This window comes from Corvus hawaiiensis, chromosome 28 (assembly GCF_020740725.1).
Source record: "Corvus hawaiiensis isolate bCorHaw1 chromosome 28, bCorHaw1.pri.cur, whole genome shotgun sequence".
Classification (NCBI taxonomy): domain Eukaryota; kingdom Metazoa; phylum Chordata; class Aves; order Passeriformes; family Corvidae; genus Corvus; species Corvus hawaiiensis.
In genome coordinates, this window is record NC_063240.1 from 6,823,195 (window position 1) to 6,838,149 (window position 14,955).

General features: G+C 55.5%; 1 protein-coding gene across 1 annotated transcript; it reads right to left on the reverse strand.

The window, feature by feature from the left end:
* Nucleotides 1-3,484: 3,484 nt before the first annotated feature.
* TIMM44 (translocase of inner mitochondrial membrane 44) lies at nt 3,485-14,382 on the reverse strand. The gene is made up of 13 exons (XM_048287656.1): nt 14,324-14,382; nt 13,173-13,280; nt 12,560-12,730; nt 12,032-12,112; nt 11,429-11,578; nt 10,900-11,039; nt 10,186-10,271; nt 9,149-9,241; nt 8,722-8,846; nt 7,765-7,815; nt 6,749-6,838; nt 5,090-5,200; nt 3,485-4,025 (listed from the first exon to the last, which is right to left on the reverse strand). The coding sequence occupies exons 1-13, from the start codon at nt 14,345-14,347 to the stop codon at nt 3,906-3,908; spliced, it is 1,350 nt and encodes a 449-aa protein (XP_048143613.1). The 5' UTR covers nt 14,348-14,382; the 3' UTR covers nt 3,485-3,905.
* Between the last annotated feature and the right edge of the window lie 573 nt (nt 14,383-14,955).

Below are 14,955 nucleotides of genomic sequence, written 5' to 3' on the forward strand. Positions count from 1 at the left end.
AAACCTTGCCGGCAGAAAGGATCCATCAAAATCACGGCGGATTTTCAGGGTATTTTAAGAAAATGGTTTCATGAAGTTTCTGCTGCATTTGCGTTTGAAAAGGGAGGTATTTTTGGAAGTTATTCCTTTCCCATTTCAAATCTATGTAAATCCTGTCAGATAGTCCCAGTTCCCAATTAGCAGCACTGCAGCAGCCGAGGGAAAATGAATTAAAGCTGTTTAAAAAGCACCTCAGCTGAAAACATCCCAGGGAAAGGCAGGATCGAGATCAAGGACAGAACAAAATCAATGGATCCATCCCTTAACCCGTGCTCATTTCCCTGTCGAGGGCTGTTTCGAAATCCATCCGTGCCAAACCGCCCTGGAAGCAGGATGGCTTTTAAGGGATAGCACAGAAGTGCCGGATCCCATCTCCCCGTGGGACTCCCGGTGTTTTCCAGCCCTGCCCTCCGCTGCCGGGACATCCCCGAGAGCCCCCCCAAAGCTTTGTGTGCCTGGTCGGTGACAGCCACGGGCTGGTGGCGTGTCCCGGCTGCTCCGGCCCCTCTGGAGCGCGGATGCTGTGTCAGGATCCTTCTCCTGTTGGGCGGCTGCCTCCAGACACTCCCGCGGGGATGTTTGGAAGCTCTTTCCCTCTGGAAAGGAAATTGCTGCTGGACTCGGCAGCTGCTGCCCAGCCCGGCCCGGCTGGGGCCGCGGAGCTTTGCCAGCGCTGCTCCAGGTCCCCGCGCTGCTCGCGGCTCCTGCCGAGGCCACGGCGGAATCGCAGCGGTGACTCCGCACTTCAGGGGCGGAACCAGGGAATCAGGGAGTGGGTCGGGTTGGAAGGACCTTAAAGCCCATCCAGTCCCACTCCCTTCCCACTTTCCAGTATGCCAGCTTGCTCCAAGCCCCTTCCAACACTTGGACACCTCCAGGGATGGGGCAGCCACAGGCAGAACCTTCCCAAGTGGAATTTCCTCCCCGTGCTCCATGGGAGAGTGTGGGGGGAAGTGTTATCCAAGCCTTCGCCTTAATTAAGCTTTATTTATTTATTGTAGCTGGGAGGAACAGTCAGAGCCAGAAGAATCCCACACCCCTCAGTAACTCATCCCTCCACCAAGCCTGACAAAGCCCCCGCTCCCTCCAGCAGCTCCAGGGAGAACTCGCAGCTCTTGGAGCTGATCTGATACAGGGGAAGAATCATTTTGGAATCATTCACCACAAAAAAAACCATCTCAGAGGCTTTGGCAGAGGAGCTGAGCTCTGGAGAGGCAGCACAGGAGCTGCTGCTCCATGGATCTGTCCCAGCTCCCTTCCCAGATGAAAAACACCTCATTCAAAAAAACCTCCCCCTCTAATGAATTGTTCTTGAACGAGGTTGGTGCTCCGGGCTTGGCACAGCTCGTCCCCCGGAGCCGTCGTTTGGCAGGAATGTTTTGTGTGCTGAAGGCTGGAAAGAAGAGCCCCGGTGCCAGAAAGGCCCAGGGAGGACAATTCCACCTGGCAGCAGGGGCTGCATCCCTAAAAAATGCAATGGAAGGAGGAACAGAGGAACAAGGAGCACTGAGGGATCACTGGGGATGTGCTCAGAGCCATCCTGATCATCACATTCCACCCAAATCCAGCTCCAAACTGGGAACTGCCTGAACAAAACCCCCAGGGCAGTTTGTCCGAAGTCCAGCACCGCAGGATCCGGGGGGCAGAGCCCCGAGGGCCTCGGGATAACAGCGTGGGATGGCCCAGCCTTCCCAAGGAGCTGTGGAACCACAGAACCATGGAATGGGCTGGGCTCAGCCAAAAACATTCCAACCCTTCCCTGGAGGGTGGGGAGGCCCTGGAGTGGAATTCCCAGAGCAGCCCTGGCTGCCCCTGGATCCCCGGCAGTGCCCAAGGCCAGGCTGGAGCAGCCTGGGAAGGTGTTGGGGATGTGGGGGCTCCGAGCCCCCCACGCCAGGATGGGAACAGCCCACGGAATGTCAGAGCCTGGCAGGGAGCAGCTCTGAGTCACCATCCCACCATCCCCATTCCTATGGCAACCCCGCTTACCTTGGAGACATCCCGGGGAGGGAGCCACGGGCAGGGCTGGCAGCGCCCAGCACCCGGCATCGTGCGATCAGCAGGGCTGGGAAAAGCCTGCAAGGCCACCAAGTGCCACATCCCCGTGGATTTCAAACCCCTCCAGGGACGGTGACTGGGCCAGGCCTTTACAACAATTCCTTTCCATGAAGGAATTTTTCCAATATCCAACCTGAGCCTTCCCTGGTGCAACTCGAGGCCGTTCCCTCTCCTCCTGTCCCTGTTCCCTGCGAGCAGAGCCCGACCCCCCCCGGCTGCCCCCTCCTGTCAGGGACTTGTGCAGAGCCACAAGGTCCCCCCTGAGCCTCCTTTGCTCCAGGCTGAGCCCCTTTCCCAGCTTCGTCAGCCCCTCCTGGGTTCCCTTCCCTGGAGTCCTCCATCCCTGGCCTTTCCCAGCATCCCAGCCCCTCATCCCAGCCTGGAGCATTCCCTGGGGTGGTTGTGACCCCAGGAACCACATCCCACCCTCAGCCTGCCCTGAATGTGGAATCCCCACACTCTGGGAATGTTCCAAGGGCTGCCTCTGCTGCTGGATTTGTCACATTCCAAGGAAAATGTCTCACCCTGGGCTGTGGGAAGGTCCCAGGGATGTTCAGAGCTCCGGACACTCGAAGAGAAGGAGGAACTGCAATTATTCTCTTTAATCACGGTGGCACGGCAGAGCTGTCCTGCCTCCCCCTCAGCACCACAGCAATCCTCGGATTTCCTCTTCCAAACCTTTTCCCACCCTCGTTTTCCATGGACAGGGGGCAGGTGGTGCCCCCAAACACCTCCAGGAGAATCCCAAACCCTGCAGTTCCTGCTCCCCTCAGACATTCCCCCAGCTCCTCCTCCTCCCCACAGGAAGAAGCTCGGGAAGGAGGGTCCCAAACCCCACCGAACGCTGCCGCTGGAACCTGAATTCGGGGGATTTTTTTCATGATTTGGGATTTTCAAACCCCGTTTTTTAGGTTGGGCCTGGAAGGGGATTTCACCCCATGCTCCAGCAGCAAACTGGGAGGTTTCTGCTCCTGGACCCAGGATTTGTGCAGGGATGAGGAGCACACAAGCCCAGAGAGCTGTGCAAGGAGCACAGCTTTCCTCCTGGGAATGAGATGGGATGGAACAGAAAAATCCAGGGTTTCCAAAGCAGCCCCACTCCTCAGACATTCCAGCTGCTCCTCCTCTCCTGCCCCACACCCTCCACCCTCCCCACCAGCCCAAGGGATGCACTTGTGGCTCTGTGGCCAGAACCAACAATGTTCCCCCTGCCGTGCTGTGGGTATCCAAACCTTACCCCTGGATATTCAAACATCACCCCCATCCCATCCCATCCCATCCCATCTCATCCCATCCCATCCCATCCCATCCCATCCCATCCCATCCCATCCCATCCCATCCCATCCCATCCCATCCCATCCCATCCCCAACCTGAGCTTCCAACACCTCCATGTGCAAAGTCCTGGCTGTATTTGGTTTGGGAAAGTGCAAGACACGGTGGGGACACAAGGCTGGAGCTCGGACAGGAGATTGGCAGCCAAGAGCCCCTCCAAGGCCTTTCCCGGGATCTCTGAGGATGCCAGCAGCTGGGAATGAGGGCTCTCTGTGATTCCCAGCTGGCTGGGAGCACTGGGAAGCACCCAGGAGCCTCCTTGAGGCACGAGGGAAGAAGCAGCAGCAGAGCTGCTCGTGTCACACATTCACGCTGAGCCCCCCGAGCAGGGGGTCACGCCCACTCCTCAGGGACTGGGATAACCGGGAGCCTGCTCTCCCAAAAATCCCAGCCTGGCCTGCTCCCCGTGGAGGCTGGGGCGAGTTCCGGGCTGGAGCTGCTTCCAGAGGGGGGGAAGGGCCCGGCCCAGCCCTGCTCAGAGGACCTGCTCCGTGCTGGAGGAGGAAATGTCCAGGAGCCTCCAGGCCATGTAGGGGTTGAGCTCGTCCTGGTCCCTGCACAGGGCCCACACGTAGAGCATCCGCAGAACCTTGTCCTGCCGGGAAAATCCCGCAGTTAGAGGGGTACGGACACGCTGCCCTGGCGGGGCTGGGATGAGGTGACCTTTAAGGTCCTTCCAACACTGGAATCCTGTGGATTTGAGGGTCCCCTGTCCCTAAAACTCCCCGTGTTCAATATTCCAGCGGCGGCTCAGCACTTCCACCCAACCCCAGGCACTTGACTAAAGCTGAGGTTTGGGTTCCACTGGAGAATTTTAATGCCTCTCCCTGATTTATTGCGGCTCCAGAGGAATCCGACAGCAAACAGACTTTGATATCCTGTTCAATAATTATCCCATCAATATTTATCTCCCAGGAATGCAGGAATTCAGCGCAGGGAATCACTGGATCAGCTGTTCCTGCCCTGGTTGTGAATCAGCCCAGGCGGGCCCCATCATTCAGATGAATCCCATTTTTCCAGCCTGGACTAAAGGCCAGGGTTGCAAAAGCCAGTATTTGTTAAATGCCCTTATTAATTCCAAGCAAAATGTGCTGGGAAGTGCCAGCACTGTCCCCATGTCCCTATGAAGTGTCCCTGAGCTACTGAGGCACAGGACAGGCTGGAGCTGCCTGGAGAGAGACACTTGGGAATAAAGGAGCTCCAGGAACCTCCTCCAGCGGCTGCCACGAACTCTGGGAACAGGGAATTCCATGGGCCAGGCTCAGCCTGGAATCACCCAGGAAGGAACAGCCCCAACCACAGCCAAGGGCATTCCAGGAGGTGCCAGGGGTTTGCTCCACAAACCATTCCCTGTCCTGTTCCCGAAGCACCACACACAGCCTGAGCTGCAGCCGGGCGTGGGAGTTCCCTGTGGGATTTCCAGGGAATGAAGGCATCGTTCCGTGTCAGTGTGGGGAGCTAAAAACGCGGATTTGGGGATTTTTTCACTCAGTGACTCAACTCTGCTCCCACCCTGTTTGCCAGAGGGCTCTGCTCTCCCAGAATGGGGAAGGAAAACCCAGCAGGGTGAGGTGGGAATGGGATGGAGCTGGAGCTGCAGTGGGAGATCCCAGACCCCAAACACGTCCCAGACCCCAAACATGTCCAGGCCCCACTCACCGGGTCCCCTTCCACCACCTCCCCTTTGTGGTTCTTGATCACCATCACCACCTGGGCCTGGAAGGTGATGATCAGCACTGGTCCCTGCTCCATCATCTTCCCCATGGCCAGCTGCAAGGACAGAGAATTCCATGGAAAACAGCCCATTCCTGCAGGTTCACAGAAGAGCACCCAGAGTTTCCCACCTCCCCCAGGGCTGGACAGTCCCAGCTCCCCCAGAGCTCCTCTGGCTGTTCAGCCACATCAATTCTGTGGTTCAGGTATGATGGAAAAGCTGTTCCCCAAAAAACTTCCCATTAAAAAATGCCTGGGAACCTTCAAAGCTTTCCCCAAACTGTTGTGAATTTTTTCGTTACTTTCCCAAGTCCATAAATCTGGGAAATGGGAACAAGCTCTGCTCCGTTATTTCCAATTAGAAAGCAAGAATAAAGGACCCCCTGCTCTCCAAAACTGGAGTTTTCTGAAGGAAATGCTTGGAATCCTGAGCTGGAAGGGACCCACAAGGATCAAATGGAGCCTTTTCTCCTGATTTTACATCAGTTTTTGCCAGGAAATTGTTCTGAACCAGACAAAAACTGTACCACAAAGACTCCGAGGTGAGCACCTTCTGTTTGCCAGGATTTTTCTCCTCTGTTCCCATTCCATTAAATATTTAAAGGCCTCATTCACCGGAATGCAAGAGGAGTGGAAATTCAGCTTTTTCCTTCTAAAAACCCAGAATTCTCTTCCTGCCCTCTGTGGGAAACCTTTTGCATCCCCTTTCTGCGGGAATGCAGGATGCCAGGGAATGCTTTGCTGCTCTCCAGCTCCGGAATTCCTGGCTGTGCTGCCCCCAAAAGGAATCACAGGGACTGGGGACAGCGGGATTTTCCTCTTTCGAAATGTTCCTACAGATTCTGTTTTATCCCCTCATAAAGGAAGCAGCACCAGGACGGGCACAAGGCTGGGCCGTGTCACAAAGGAATACATTTATTTATAGGCAGATTTTCCTGCTCCCTGAGGCAATCTCAGCAGCTCTGCAACGTTCCTGTGCCTGATCCCAGGGAAATCAGCTCCCATCCCAGTCCTGGAGCTGGCTGGACTCACTCAATCCAGCCAAATAAAAATCAGTTTTCCACCCAAATCCAACCCCAGCCCGATTTCCGAGATATTTTAGATGCCATCAATGATCCTACAACATCCCTCTGCCTGTGGGGTTCCAGGAGGAGCAGGAATGTCCCTGATCAGTGCATCCCTCCCAAACTTCCCACTTGGATTATTTCTCAGTGCTGGGATCCCTGGAATCTCCCCAAGCAGGTCAGGACGGGGGAGCTGATCTTGACGCCGGAATGAGGTGACAGAATTCCCGTCATTCCCTAAGTGGGGCAGGAACAGCTCCAGCTCCTCCACAAAGGGACCTGGAGAGCACCTGGAACTTGGCTGAGTCATCCCAGAATCCCTGGTTTGGGTGGGAAGGAGCTTAAAGCTCATGCAAGAGTGGGATTTTCCCTCTGGGAGCAGAAATGCCAAACCCCCGAGTTCAAACCCAGCAGGCAGAGCAAAGAAGGTTGGACTCGATGATCCTGGAGGATTTTTCCAACCTTAATGATTCTGAAAATCCCCTCCAGAGCCCATTGGTTTAATTCCTCCCCCAAAGGAGATCCTGGACAGGGAACTCACGTCGATGTTGTCGATGTCCAGGATCCTGGAATGGAACTGGAGCCCCAAGGCCTTGGCCTGCTGGATGGGATGGGCCAGCTGGCTGTAGGTCTGAGGGAAGAACAAACTTGGGTTGGGAATTGTTTGGAATTGTTCTGCCACAAAAAGAAAAGGGAATTTCTGCTTGGAGAGAGCCACCAAAAAAACCCCACGAGAAAAAAAGCCCCATTTTTATAAATGTGCTGAAGGAAGGGATCAAAGAACTGCAGCAAATGCTTTGGGATTCACCAAATTCCCACTAAAAATCCCACTTTTCCTGGGCAGAACGTGAGGACCTGAGAGCACCTGAGAGCTGAGGGACTCACAACTGGACTGAACAGCAGAAACAGGGAAAACCAGGGAAAACCAGGGAAAACCAGGGAGTTTAGTGACCAGAATCACCAGCTCAACACCTGTGGGATCCCTTAAGAGGCTTTATCACCTGGATTCTCAGGGATAGGATTCCCATTTCCTGCCCTGGCTTATCTGACTGATTATTCTCAACTCAGGAGCTTCATTTCCAATTCCAGCTGCCTGAGAAATGTTTGGTTTTGGTCTCACAAACTGCAGGGAGGCTGCTGCTTCCCTCCAGAGCAATCCTGAGGTGTCATTCCCTCGGTTGCTGGAAGCAGGGAAGGTTCTTTGCTTTCAGACTGGATTACTGGTAGAAAAAATGCTCATCAGGATTTATTAAATAGAAAAAATTGCCTCTCCCAGCCCTCTGGTGGTGGGGAACAGCACAGGGAACTCACGTGGAGAAATTCAGCTCCTGAACAGAGGAACAGAATTATTTTGGACTTTACAGCACAGTAACTTTGGAGGAATGAAGACCCAAATAAAAGCCCCCCAACACTGTCAGGAAAGGCTCTGCTTCCAGGAAGTCCCTGAATTCCAACCAACTCAAATTTCACAGTTTGCAAGGCAAAACCCCCTCAAAATAACCCCATTTCCAAGGGAGAATCCCAGGCTTTGGGGCTGTTCCTGGGAGCTTCACTCACCGCCTCATAGCACCAGTCCTTGAGGATGTCGAGCTCCCCGGAGATCAGAGCCTGAGGAGGAAACCAAACAGAGCCTTTTAAAGCTCCTCCTGTATCCAAGTGGGACCAACCAGCCCTTCCAGCAGCAGAACACCTCAGATCCCACATTCTGTGGGACTCTGGGGGGAAACTGGGAGCTGCAAAGGGGAACAGCAAAAAGGATTTCTATCAAAACACAGGAGCTGAGGCCAAGGGACATAAAGCTTTGGATAATTAAACTCTCCTGAAGCTTCCAGCCAAACCTTCCTGTTAAATCTTCCTGTTACACCTGCCAGGGAGCCAGCAGAGTTCCCAGGGCTCAGAAATCCTCAGATCAAACAGGAGCAGGAGCAGAGCTGCAATTTTCCACACTGAAGAATTCAGGGCATAGAAGGAACAGAAGAATCCCTCGTTTGGCTCCTCAAGTCCCAGTTCTTCCAGTCTCTCCTGAGTCCCTCAGAACAATTCCTGCTCTATTTCAAATCCCAGGTTCCCTCTGTCTTCCCCGTTGCAGTGACAGGGACCTACACCCATTTACAGTCACATCTCTCATCACTCTGAGTCCTTAAAAACATCAAATTCCAAACACTTCCATGACCACTGAACCTTCCGTCACGGCCTGCTCCTGTTCCCAAACCCCAGATCAGTAGCCAGGAGCACATCCCAAATCCCTTCCCTTATCCCTCTGCTGTCCCCATTTGCTCACCCCTCTCCCTCTGATCCCACCTCATTTGTTGTTCTCCAGGCCAGAACAATCATTTATTATCTCATGGTTTGAACCTAAATGTGGGATCCGATTCCTTTCCCAAGGTTCTGTGCAGAGCTGGAGAAGCAAATCCTGTCCCAACTTTTGATTTTAGCAATGGGAAAGTAAAAATAAACAACCTTCCATGGGATAATAAAGGGAAAAATGCAGGGAAGAAATGGATCCTGTGTCACCTCGAGGACGTTGGGGATGATGTCCCGCTCGCACTGCTTCAGGAAGCGATCCTTGTCAAAGGATGGATCCACCTTGAGGATCTCCGTCAACACCTCGGACATTTCCGTCTTGGAGAACAATCCCCCTGGAAAAACAGCTCAGTGGGGGGGTGCCACAGCCACCAGCACCGGGAGACAGGAACAGCCCTCTGGCTACCCAGCAGAGCAAGAGTCACCCTGGGAACAACTCCAGCCTTGAAGTCAAACCTGGGATTTCTCAGGCCCAAGGACTGTCCTCCCACCCATCCCCCGGATAACGATCCATGCAAAACCCGGCAAAGCTCGGGAATGTGCCCCAGCGTGGCAGCAGCAGCACGGGAGGAGCAGCAGTGCCAGCAGCAGGAGCAGAGCCAGGGGCTCTGGGAGGAGCCCTGGGATGTGCCTGTACCGATGAGGTCGGTGACGCGGTCGGTGACGGCGCGGGACGCTCGGATGAAGGCGTTGTCACTCTCGTCGTACTTCATCTTCATCTCAAAGAACCCTGGAATGGGAGCAGAGAGCTCAGAGCCCTCCCAGCTCACCCTGAGCCAGGGAATAACCTGCAGCATCCAGCCTCTCCTCAATCCCTTTCCTCAGCACCAGCTGTGAGTTGGTTTTCTCCCCATTTTTCTCGCCACTTTTCTCCCCGTTTTTCTCCCGGTTTTCCTGCAACGTTCTGATCTCTCAGGAACTTTTCCTCTGCTGTCACTCTGGATTTAACACCTCCTGGAAGGGTATTTATCCAGTGGAATGAGGAACTTCAGGACTGGGCTCACTTAGAGCAGGGCTGCTCCAGCTGGTGGAGCCCCATCCCTGGAGGTGGCACCCGGGGCTCTGGGGGTGGCAAGGTGGGCATCGGGCACAGCTTGGACTCGATGGTCCTGAAGGGCTTTTCCAACCTAAATTCTGGGATTCTGGGATTGTTTTCAGGGCATTCCCACTAGAAACAGCCTCAGATGATATCAAAGATCAGCTTTACAGTACAAAAAGATCACAGGATTTTTTTTTTTAAAAAATCTTTCACCTGTTTGGAAGTTGTGTTAAAGTCCCTCGATTTTTAAGGATTTCCCTGGTTTTAAGCTCTAGCTCAGGAGGAGCAGAGCTGCCTTCCCTGTCCCTGGTGCCAGAACAAAGCCAGGGAGGGAAAAGCAGGAAACCCACGAGCTCAGTTCCCTCTGAGCAGGGTTTGGAGCCCTGGAGCTGGGAGCGCTCCCAGCAAAGCCTGGCTGCAGGAGGGGCCGGAGCACAGATGGAGCAGCCTGGAGAAGCTGCAGGGCTGTCAGCTCTGCCTCCCTCCCTTCACAGCACTCCCAGCACCAGCTCCAACCCCACAGAAAAAGGTGGGAATTTGTGATTTGCATTCTGTCGAGGCTGGAGGCACAGATGGAAGCAGATCCAGGCAGGAAGGGCTGGGAAGGGAACGTGCTGCTCCCTCCGAGCACTCACTGTTGAAAACCACGTTGTTGTCCTTGAAATCTTTCCACTGCTGGTACCACTTGGAGTCTTTATGCAGCACCATGCCCATGGCCTCCCTAGAGAAGGCAGAAAACAGGGATAAAACGCAGATATTTGGGAAAAATTAACTGGTAACAAATACAGACAACACCCTGAGGAATATCCCTGCAGCACTCGGCATCACTGAGGCTGAGACAGCACATAAATGATGAGCTCAATTACAGGATAAATTATAGCCTCATCAATTATAAAATAAATTGTGGCCCTGTAAATTATAGCCCCATAAATGATCCACCAGATAAATAAAACACCAGACAAATAAAAAACCAGATAAATAAAACATCAGATAAACAAAACTCCAGATAAATAAAGCACCAGACAAATAAAACTCGACTCAGAGGATCAAAGCAGCACACGAAAAAGCCTTAGTCCTGCCCAGCCTAACTCAGCAGCAAGAAGTTAAAACTGAGCACAAAACAAAGCTCAGCTCAGAATTTCACCTCTGAACATTAAATCTCAACTTCAGAATTGGAAGTTCCCAGTTCCAGCACGGGAAGATTCGGGATCATCAACTCCTGCTGGGAATGCGCTCCCAGACCCAGCTGCTCCCACCCCACAGCTCCTGGATTTTAATCCCTGACCTGTTTCGAAGTTTTCCATCAAATTACACCTGGAAATATCCCCCCCAGAGGATCCCACACGTACTCATTGGCTTCAAACACTCGCTGCTCTTTAATCCTCTCTCCGGAATATTCCGTCCGTTTCCGGAGCCGCTCCGGGCGTCTGTAGGGCCCAGTTTGTCCCAAAACACTCTCATCTATTTCCTTCTTCACAGTTTCTACTCCCTGCAAGGCAAACAGCCCTGTTACAGTGTGGATTTCCTGCTCCCCCAGAAGCTGAAAATCCCTCCTGTGATGGTTTGGGAGAGCAAAAGGCCCTGGGCATTGCCAGGGATGGGGCAGCCACAGCTCGACAACAAAACACTGGATATTTTCTGCATTTCCTGCAAAAAGAGGGATTCAAAGAAGCTCAAATCCCACTGGAGAGAGACATTCTCCCCCCCGCTGCAGGCAGCTCCGCTCTGCCAGGCTCGCACCTCCCAGGCAGCGCCAGACCCGCAGTCCCGGCTGCCAGGGCTGCCCGTGGGAGGCGGCTGCTGCATTTCCCACCCAGGCTCCCCACGGAGCCAGTCCCGAGGCTCTGGGTGCCGCGGGAGCCCCGGGAGGATCGGCACCTGCGAGATGGCTTTGAAGGCTGCAGTCCTGCCCAGCTTCTCCCCTCCCCTGGTCACCGACTCCGCCGACTGCTTGGCCGTTTTGGCCGCTTCCTCCACCCCTTCCTTGATCTTCCTGCCCAGGTCGCTTTTGCTGACCTCATCCAAACTCTGCAAGGGAAACCAGGAAAGGTCATTCCAGCTCCATCCCTTGGCCCCAGTTCCTCTCCAGCTCTCCTGGAGCTCCTTTAGGCCCTGGAAAGGGCTCTGAGCTCTCCCTGGAGCTTCTCTTCTCAGCCCCAGCTCTCCCCAGAAGGGATCCAGCCCTTGGAGCATCTCCACGGGCCCCTCTGGACTCTCTCCAGCAGCTCCACATCCTCATTTTAGGCTCCCAGGGCTGCAGGTGGGGTCTCTCTTTTCTCCATCCCCCAAATCCCAGAGGAATCCCCGGGCTGGGCCTCCTCTGACCACACTCAATCCATTACCCTGTCAATGCCTCTGCTTTTAAAAGCTCCAGGGTCCGAATCACCTCTGGAATAGCAGCACCTGCCACCAATAATGACAATTCCAGCCCCCCCAAAAGTCCAACGGAAGCAGAGCTGCCCTAAGGAAAGGTCCTTTTACCTCTTTAACCGTCCCTGTTATTTCTCCAAGTTTCTTTTTAATCACTTCTGAGGTCTTCACTGTTTCAGATTCAATGGTTTTCTGGGGGAAAAAAACATTAATCAAGAGACAGAGAATACTCAGACCCAGCTTGGATGGAGCACAATCCATTAAGGCTGGAATTGAGGGCGAAAAAAGCGACATTTCAGGAGCTCATTGCCTGAGTCAGCAGCAGCTCAGCCTTGCAAATGATGATGTTCAGAGCTCTCTGAACAACACAAAAGAAACAGTCGATGTTCAATTTAATGCCCCATTATTTGATCTGCTCAGAAATGCAGCCAAGTGTCTGCTGGAAAGATTTTCCACTAAAAAAAAAAACAAAAACCCAACCCCAAAACATTCCAACAAATAAATATTCCAAGGCATCCATTTAGCACCGAGTGCTTCCAGCCAAGCAGAACTTCTCCTGAACAGTTCAGCTGCGGATTGAAATTTACACTCAGAGCAGTAAAAGCTCAGGGACTGGGCAATAAACCAGGGAACACTCACATATTTCCTCCTTGCTTCCCGAAGTGCATCTGATTCCTCCAGCTTTTTAGCTTCATCCCGGAATTTTTTAATACTTTCCTTCATCTCTTTGTTTTTGGCCAATTCCTGTTTGATGTTCTCCACAAAACCTGATATGAATCCCTTCCTTCCTCCTGAGGAGTAGCATCTGGACTGGAGAAAACCATTCCATGTTGGAGAATCCCAAGGAATTCAAGCAAACAGGAGTCACATAACACAAGCTTCAAAGGCAGGAGGTTGACTGACCAGAGGGAATCATTGGGTCACTCTCATAACACGTGGAAAACACGGAGCTGCCTTGGAAAAGCAGCAGCTGATCCTTGAAACAGCCACATGTGCAATGCATTCCATGGAATCCCAGGATGGACAGGGTCGAAGGGACCTTAAATCCCACCCAACTCCACCTTCCACTATCCCAGGGTGCTCCGAGCCCCGTCCAACCTCAGCTACCCCAAAATCCCTTGAGTTCCACTCAAAAAGTGGAAATCTCCTGCCTAAAACTGGTGTTTCCCAGAGCCACATCCACATCCAGCTCAGGACTCTGCTGGGAAAACACTCTGGGGGTGGAAATGGAATAAATTCAGGTGGGACCAACCTGGGAGGTGCCCAGGGCAGGGCTGCTGATCCTGTACAGGGCACTCCTGGGGAAGGCAGGGATGGGATAACGCCTGGAAAAGAGCCACAGGCCACTGAGGAGACATTTCTGCAAGGAAAACAGCACAGGAGGAGCTCAGGGAACCATCCAAGAGCTCCCAGCACCTGGGTTTGGGACAGCAGCGATGCACAAATCCATCCAGGAGCTGAAACATGAGAAGCACATGGATTTTTCTGGGGAAACGCTTCCAAACACAATTTTTTCCCAGCTCTGGAGGAAACCCAGGACCCCTCTGAGTGTTTGTGCTGCCCCAAGACACAGGGCAGGAAAGATCTGCTGGATCCCAGAACAATCCCCGGCCGGTTCTGCTGCCCCTGCCCAGGTCCAGCCTGCGAGTCCCCGCGCGGGAAGGGGGCATTGCTGAGCCCGGGGCTTGCAGCAGGTGAGAATCAGGGAAAATCCCACCTCCACACCTTCAAAATCTGTATTCGAGCCCCGGGGCAGGAGCCAAGGACCGAACCAGGGCAGCTCCCGACCAAAGGCACAAATCGAGCAGAAATCCCCAATGCCCCGCTTAACTTTGGGCACAAAGGACTCGTCCAAGCCCCTCACGCTACGAGCGGGAGTTAAAGGAGACGCTCCGGGCGCAGCTCACGGCAAAATCGCCCTTAAGTGAACCCCGAGAGAGGCTCCGGGAGCAGCTCCGGGAGCAGCTCGGGGCACGGCGGGCTCCGGGAACAGCTCCGGGAGCAGCTCCGGGAGCAGCCCGGGGAGCAGCTCGGGGCACGGCCGGCTCCGGGAGCCCCGGCACTCCGGAACGGCTGGGCCGGAGGGGCCCTCAGCAGCCCCCGATCTCCCCCGGCTGCCACGGCCGGGACCCATCCCGCGGGGCCGGGCGGGAGCAGAGACCCCGCAGCGGGGGCGAGGAGCCGGGACCGGGTCCCCCGGGTGTCCCCACCGGGGGCTGACAGCGCCGGGGCCCTGCGGGCTGTGAGCGAACGGCGGCCCCGGCGCCGGGCCCCGCCACCGGGCCGGTCCCGCGCTGTCCCTCCCGTTGCCGCAGCCCCGCTCGCTGTCCCCGCCGCCCCGGGCAGGCCCCGGCCCGGCCCCGGTGCGGCCCCGTCCCGCCCGGCCGCGGTGCCCGCGCTCACCCGGCACCCTCCGGCCGCCGCCATCGCCCCGTGACCTTCGCGCGGCGCCGCGCGGTGACGTCACCGCCGCGCCACAACCGCGCCACGTGGCCGCGAGCGGCGGGAGCGGGCGGGAGCCGCGGGGCAGCCCCGGCCCCACCGGCCAGCCCCGGCCCCACCGGCCAGCCCCGGCCAGCCCCGGCCCCACCGGCCAACCCCGGCCCCTCCGGCCAGCCCCGGCCCCACCGGCCAGCCCCGGCCCCACCGGCCAGCCCCGGCCCCTCCGGCCAGCCCCGGCCCCACCGGACAGCCCCGGCCCCACCGGCCAACCCCGGCCCCTCCGGCCAGCCCCGGCCCCACCGGCCAACCCCGGCCCCACCGGACAGCCCCGGCCCCACCGGACAGCCCCGGCCCCTCCGTGCCCCTCCCCGCATCCAGTTGTTACTAAAACCGCTTCTTGCAGGAAGAGGGGAAAGCTCCCCCCTCTCAGCAGCAGCAGGTGTTCGCCCCTCGCCTGCCTGGCCCAGCCGCCCCCACAGGAGAGAAAACAGACGGGTTTAACCCCATTTTCAGCTCCGGCCTTCCCAGTGGCACTGACACAACCCAGGGGAGATTTTCTCTGGTTTTTTTAATCCAGCGTTGGCACCAGAGAA

Coding starts and splice junctions, on each gene's coding strand:
- TIMM44 (XM_048287656.1), bottom strand. CDS start 14,347: ATGGCGGCGGCCGGAGGGTGCCGG. Junction 7,816..8,721: donor TCATCCCCAACGTCCTCGAG/GTGACACAGGAT, acceptor TTTCCTCCTCAG/GCTCTGATCTCCGGGGAGCT. Junction 4,026..5,089: donor AGGTGGTGGAAGGGGACCCG/GTGAGTGGGGCC, acceptor TTTTCCCGGCAG/GACAAGGTTCTGCGGATGCT.